Raw genomic sequence first — 7714 nt, 5'->3', positions numbered from 1 at the left:
GGCGTTATTGTCGGAGAAAATGAGAGACGGTTATCGAAACGTTTTGAGGAAAATGGGAAGAATATATTGTGTGCAAAAAGTGCCTGCCTGTGAAATATGTAGTGCGGATTCCACTTCCTTTGATGCAGCTATTTTGTTTGTTACTCCGTACTAATCAAAATATTTAATTTATTATTTTTTGATTAAATATATTATACGGAGTATTTATTTATTTAAAGGCTTTAATATAGATATATATAGCCAAAAAAAAAGACCTATAAAAGTTTTTTTTTTTTTTTTTTTGAAAGGCAAAGAATTTTATTAGAAAATTATAACGTACAACACAGAAAGGATAGGAATATATCCCAATACACACAATTAAACGCAATATATACTAGAAGCAAAAAAATTAAGGATGCTAAGATGGTATCATACTATCACACGACTTATAAAAGCTTTCAGTTTGAAATAATTATTTAAAAAACAGTGATACGGCGTATTAATAATATATGTATTATTACTCCGTTTATTTTATACAGAAGTAATAGATAGATAATAGAAGTAAGAATGGCTTTGAGTTTAAAAAAAAAATCAATTTTAATCAAATTGATTAATATGCTAAGTTGAGCTATTATATTTTAATGGGTGATGATATTTCTACTTCAACTATTAACAAATTCACTTAACTAATGTATCAGTATTTGTACAGTACAAATTATTACCGCACAACCTTAAAATTTGAGTAAATATATCATCACCTCATTTTAATAGATGTAGACATGTTATACTAATGGATTTATGAGTCGTTATACAATTTTAAAAAGAAATTAAAACAAACTAACTAATTATTTTTAACAAATTAAGATAAGATTAATGTATTTATCATGGTTAAAATTTATATTTGTTTAAATACTAGTTTAGTGATCCGTGAATTCACGAGTTTAATGAATAAATATTTATATATATAACATTCTTTTAATAAAATGTCACAAAAGATTTCCCCCACTGGAAGTTGGATAAGTCATCATTATAACTTCAGCAGCAACTCCCGTTTAGTAGATAGAATAGATAGATAGATAGATAGATAGATTGTGTTGGTTTATAATTCTCATATATATACATATATATCTATATAGATTTACATTTCAATTATTATTTTATTTACTATGTTTATGTTTATTATGTTAGAGTACTTTTAAGCTTCGAACAAAGTAGAATAAAAGAATTGACGAAAAAAACGAATGGCTTGTGATTTATTCGGTTGGTAGTTAAATCAACGTCAATATTCAAATGTTAAATCTTATAGCATAGAAGAAAAGTCAAGGGGGGCCAAAGTGCAAATACAACAAAGATAAAGTCAAGGGACTGTAATACCATTAAGTAAATTTCAAGGGTCCTCTATGTAGATATCTTAATTATGGTGGTTAGATTTTTAACCGTTTCCCTCTAAGATTCCTCTATGTTGTAGCATAGGACAAATCATTTCAATATTAGGTTGAGGATTCATCAATCAAGGCACCAAAATGTTCATCAAAATTATTTATTACTAAAACAAATGTTGCTCTTTCTTTTCGTTGATTAAGTGGAGTAAGAGAAGTAACAAACTCTGGAGACATATTAGTATGCCTAAGTAACTCATTCATTGAGTCTAGCTCTTCTCAAATACACTTCATTTTAGTTTAATAGTCACTTATTTGCATACCTTGTTGTTATGTCTCATAAGTTTCTTTATTCATTTTATGCTTTCGTGATCCATTAGACAAAAGACATCTTTTCTCCAATTGTTTCCATATTTCAAAAACTGTACCAATGAACATAATAGATTTTGCAACTGACTCAACAACATATGACATAATCCTACTAATCACAATATTATTACAAGTATCCCACATTTCAGCTTTAATAGGATCATTATCAGGTCGAACAATACTACACGTGATGAATCCAAGCTTTCTTTTCGTTGACAAAGCAATTACGATTGAACGACGCCACAATCTGTAATTCCGAGCTCCAGTAAGTTTATCATTAATTGATAATGAACCAGGTCCATCAGACGGATGTAAGAACAACGGATTTTGAAATACCCGTGGATCCGTTGATAATGCGGAAGCTTACAGATAAAATTAAGAAGAAATGAAACCCTAATTTGATTTGAAATCGAACAAACATCTAACGAAAAACACGAATTAGAATATAAGAAGCTGCTACAGTAATTGAATTTCAAAAAATCAAACAAAATTACATTGATCTCAGCTCTGATATCATGAGAATCGAAATCAATGAAATACAAGGAACGGATTGACAGAATGTTGACATTGTTATTCACTTACTTATTACAAAATGAATTACATCTCAATACATATACACGGGTTGTTAACCGTCATTAACAGCCTAACATAGATTTGACAGCCATAATTAAAATATTTACATAAAGGACCCCTGAAGTTTACTTAATGGTATCACAATCCCCTGACTTTATCTTTGTTGTATTTGCACTTTGGCCCCTTGTCTATTCTTATCTGCTATAAATCTTTGTTTTGATTATAACGCAACAATCTTTATATGACCTTAAACATCATGAGTGAATGAACCTACATTTCAATCTAGCAAACGACCGACACATTTATAAATTATCAAAAGATGTTGTTGGATTTTATGGCTGATAGTGTGGTTGAGCCGCTGCAATTGAGCCGTAGTATCGACCGCAAATTCTCTTATCAAACTTATTTCCTTAACGTTAATGTTCGACTATGGTTTGGCAATTTAAATAACTTATATTGGGTACTATGGATATAATATTGCAATTTTGACAACTTATATTGGGTACTATGGATATAATATTAACTTTACATTGATAATTTTTGATTTTTTAACACTTTGATTTAAGAACACAATAACCACCAATTGTCTTCGTTAATGAAAAAATATTTGATAAACGCACAAGTGTGTAAAAGATTTTCTAGTACTTAATACATTAAGAAAGGTCGTCAAGATCCATTAGGAGTTGCTTCCTTCTTAGCCTAATTAACCAAGATTATCAAAGTATTGTTCGTACTCAATTAACACTCAATTGTGTGCTTATGATATCTTCAACACAAAGATTTCCCTAATTTTGTATTGTATTATTAATTATTAGAGAACAATATATATAGGGAGTTGATATCTTAAAATGTCAAAATGTGAGATTATCAAATGTGCAAACTTCAAAGAAAATATGTCTTTCACAAAAGAATGTGGAGTCTACATCAACACAATTCTTGAAGACATTTCAAACACTTTTGCCATATCAACTTTAGACTCTCTCTAAAGTCAGTCAACTATAGACTCTCTCTAACACTTTTATGCAGATATTACAAGTAGTAAAGAAGTCAACATTACGAAACTCAATAGATTCCCAATGGCTACGACAAGTAAGACTAGACGGATGTGCTTGCTGTCGACCAGGTGGTCGAGCCGTGGTATCGTTCGCAAAACCAAACCGTCGGAGTCATTTGAAGATGCACCTCTTGCACTCTTAGCTTCAATTATTCCACCAAATTATTCAAGTTTAACTCATATTCGATCTTATACGTTCAAAATTCGTCTACAGTGTGCAGTAGGTGAATTAGACTTTTTTGGCCATAATAATAACAGGCTCCTGTAAAGCTGTAGATACAGAAACTAAGAAAAATTCGACTCCATTGATTGCTTTCAACTACCTTTTTCACTTTTTGATTTCTTGACAAATCATGTTGACGGTGTTGTTTTGGATGACACAAAATTGTCGTCCATGATTTTTAATGAATTGAAGATGAGATCACATTTATCACGTAACCTTATCATATGATCCTCAAGCACATTTTAAACAAGTCACAAAGTATTACCTCGAGTTTCATTACAGTACGTTGTTGGACGGTGGTTGAATTATAGCCACATGATTTAGACATGTTTTATTGTGGCTCAATTCCATGCAACAAAGTCGAAGTTAGCTCACCAAACTTAGTATTGTTTTGGAGACTCCTGGCAAACATTGTCAAAGAAAGTTGGCATATACTATTTCTCATGTGCTCATTTTTGTCTATATAAGCAAATGCACCTAGGTTCATTTGAATATCCAAAAGTGGGATCAAGTGATCCAAGAGAGGATCAAAGTATCACAAATGTAGTAAACATAGTTGATCGATAATATCAACGGAGTGTGTTTCTTTGTGAGGTCGAGAGTTTTATTCTTATAAGGAGTGTAAAAGAGTGTACGAGAAACTTAGATTTTTTGCTAAAATCTAAGGGGCTTGAGTTTGGGTTTAACTCATAGTGTACTTTTTCTTGTACCGGGTTCTTTTATATTATAAGAATAAAGGAGACTCTTGGGGTGGACGTAGGCAGGGTTTTGCCGAACCACGTTAAATCGTCGTGTTATCAGTTACTTTATTTGCTTTCTATTATTTCTCATAAGTTTGTCTCAAACAAATTATATCCTCGCTTCCGCTAGTGTGGGTGCGCTAGGCAAGTTGTCATAACATACGTTAGGTACAAACAAAAAATTATGCAGTGTTTTTTTTTTTTTTTTTAAAGCCAAAAGATTATACGGAGTACTCCTTAGTTGACTTTAAACAAAAGATTATAGCTGATTTTAAACAAAAGATTATGCTCTTCGAAAATAAATTAAAATTATAGTTGAGTTATCGCTAATAATCCCTAGTAGTACCGACGAATCAACAAAAGCAACATAAAAAGTTTTGGTACTCCAAATTTTTAGACAATTTTACTACACATTTCACGTGTATTTAATAAGGTTATTGGAATGAAATTCAAACAATTAAAGCATCTAAGCATTACCTTAGAGATGGAAGAATTCAGTGTGTTTAACAAAGACATTTGAGCTCGTGTTCTCGGCATCATGATTTCTAGTGTGTTATTCGTTTTTGAGTTTGGTGTTTCTGTAAGTTTATTGTATGTACGTGTTATTAATTATCCAGTTCGAATTCGGTTTGATGAGATGAGGCTCAATATCCGTAGTTTGTAAGTTTGCCGCTTTTTAAGTACTCGTTGTATCATTTCGTATTTATAAAGTTTTCTTTATTTTTGAACAAAAATAAAAAACAATTAAAGCATTACAAGATACCAACATCCAAATTCTTTTAAAACACACATTTTGCAATAATCAAACGTGGAACTAAACATGAAACACTAGTAATTAAACCCTAAATTTCAACTTAACCTTAGATGATCATACCATACCATTGCCATTAAACCCTATTATCATCACCAACACATACTTAAATCAAAATACTACTGCTAAATAAACACAAAACAAACACTTATCTAGTAGTAATTGTAATTCTCAAAACCCTGAATCAAAGTCCTGGCAATCTCAAAACTCACAAAAGCATCAATACAAGCATACCACACCTGAACATCAGTTAACCGTTCGTTATCCCAATGACTCATCCTAACGCTTGTGGGTTTATCCATTACCGCCCCAAGAACCCTTCGAGCTAGCTCTTTCAAACCAGCATTACAAAGCTCTGGTTCACCCAACTGGTGAGCCGCAACCTCCGCCAATTCTGCATAACTCGCAACCATGAGATTATAATCCCTCCACAGCTTCGCCACGTCATCGCCAATCCTCACGCCCGTAATCGTGTAATTACAGTTATTTAGAAAGTTCTTTAGAGTATGGAATGTATTGAGCATGATGTAATTGAAAAATAAGACAACGGTTTCCGACACATAGCTGAAGCGTGGCGGCGGGGTTATCGATGAATCGTGAGGTGTTTGGACGCCATTCGACGTCGAGACCGACAATTAGATTATTGAGACGGTGTTGGTGGATGGATTCGATTTGGCAGATCCAATCGTCAACTAGTGAAGGTGTGGCGGTAACTAGAGTGAGAATGGAGTTGTGGTAGAATGTGACGGTGTATTCATCGTGTGTGTTGTAGGGGATTTGGTGATTGTATATGTCAATCATCATCGGCGGGCGGAGTGGTCATCGGAGAAACGGTTATCTAAACGTTTTGTGGAAGGGATGGGATTAAATAGGATATGAATCGTACGTATTCCACTAGCTTATTTGCAGGGTTTTGGTTTGTTATTGATTTGGTTACCATGTACTCCGTATCAAATCAAATTATAAATAAATCAACTAGTAATAATTAATTTTATTTTTGTAAATGATGATGAAAGATTATCTAACTTATACGGATTAAATACACCCTTAATAAACTTAAAATTTTCATCAATATTAATAATTAATAATATTGATTTGATTTATATCATTTAACCACAGCAAAAAAACGTTTTGGTACTCTAAATTTTTAGACAATTTGACCACATATTTCACATTTCAGTGATAATATTACTAGAATTAAACTATCAAATCCAACAAGTAATTACACATAGAACCATGCCAACCTCAATAAAACCATCCACATTCAAACGCAAGTCAAAAGTGAAATTAAACATGAAATACCACTAATTAAACCCTAATTTCAACTTCAACTTAGATCATACCATTACCTTAAACCCTATTATCATCACCAACACATAATAACAAACTACTTATTAACCAAATCCTACACTTAACTAGTAATTATAATTAACTAATTATAATACTAGCCACTTAATCACCCTGAATCAAAACCCTGCCAATCTCAAAACTCACAAAAGCATCAACACAAGCATAAATCACCTGGCCGTTACTTAACCATCTTTTATCCCAACGACTCATCGTAACGCACTTCGGTTTATCCAATTCCGCCCCAAGAAACCTTCGAGCTAGCTCTTGCATCCCAGCATTATAAAGCTCTCTCGCATTCAACTCTTCAGCCCCCAACTTCCTCAGATCCGCAAATCTCGCAACCTCAATATCATAATCCCTCTCCAACTTCTCCACGTCACCACCAATCGCCACACCGGTAAAAGTGTAGTTATCATTATTCAAAAAGTCTTTCAGAGAAGACGGAATGTACTCTGCATGCAGTATTTGGAAAATAAGACAACGGCGTCCGACGCATAGTTGAAGTGTGGCGACCGGATTGAAGGTTTGTGAAAAGCTTGGACGCCATTCGACGTCGAGACCGACGATTAAGCGGTGGAGACGGCGGCGGTGGATGAATTCGATTTGGGAGATCCAATCGTCGACTAACGATGGCGTGGCGGTCACTAGAGTGAGAATGGCATCCTGGTAGAATGTGACGGTGTATACGTCGTGTGTGTTGTCGGGGATTTGGTGATCGTGGATGTCGATCGTCATCGTCGGCGTGATTATCGGAGAAAATGAGAAACGGTTGTTGAAACGTTTGTGGAAAATGGGAAGAATATAAAGTGTAAAAGTGGGTATTAAATTAAGATATGTATGACACGAATAGTGCGGATTCCACTCGCTTGTTGAAGTTATTCTTTTTATTTACCTTTTCTACTAAATGTTAATTATTTATTACAATTAATTTAATATATTACTTAAAAAATACTAATAATAAAAATAGAACAAAATAATATATATGTTTCGAACGATTGTAGATATATATATTATTTTATAAAGTATTGAATTTTTGTTCAAAATATAAATCTAAATCATTTTCCGCAGCAACGCAGCATATGTTGACCAACTAAAATGTATATTTATCAACGCAAACTTTTTTTTTTCTTTTTACTTGGACATTCTGTACATAAATATCGTCTAAAACAATTATCAAACAACGTATATATAAATGCAATCACGGAAACACATGGTTCAAACATTTTCTAATTATAT

General features: G+C 32.9%; 1 protein-coding gene across 1 annotated transcript; it reads right to left on the bottom strand.

Annotated features, from left to right (window-relative positions):
* Nucleotides 1-6580: 6580 nt before the first annotated feature.
* On the bottom strand, nt 6581-7213 carry LOC139869101 (3'-5' exonuclease-like). Its single transcript, XM_071857425.1, has one exon. It carries the CDS (start codon nt 7211-7213, stop codon nt 6581-6583), a length of 633 nt encoding a protein of 210 aa, XP_071713526.1.
* Nucleotides 7214-7714: the final 501 nt, after the last annotated feature.

Source organism: Rutidosis leptorrhynchoides, chromosome 9, assembly GCF_046630445.1.
Source record: "Rutidosis leptorrhynchoides isolate AG116_Rl617_1_P2 chromosome 9, CSIRO_AGI_Rlap_v1, whole genome shotgun sequence".
In the NCBI taxonomy this organism is placed as follows: Eukaryota; Viridiplantae; Streptophyta; class Magnoliopsida; order Asterales; family Asteraceae; genus Rutidosis; species Rutidosis leptorrhynchoides.
Note: the sequence above shows the minus strand (reverse complement) of the source record. Positions and strands in the feature narration are given on the sequence as shown.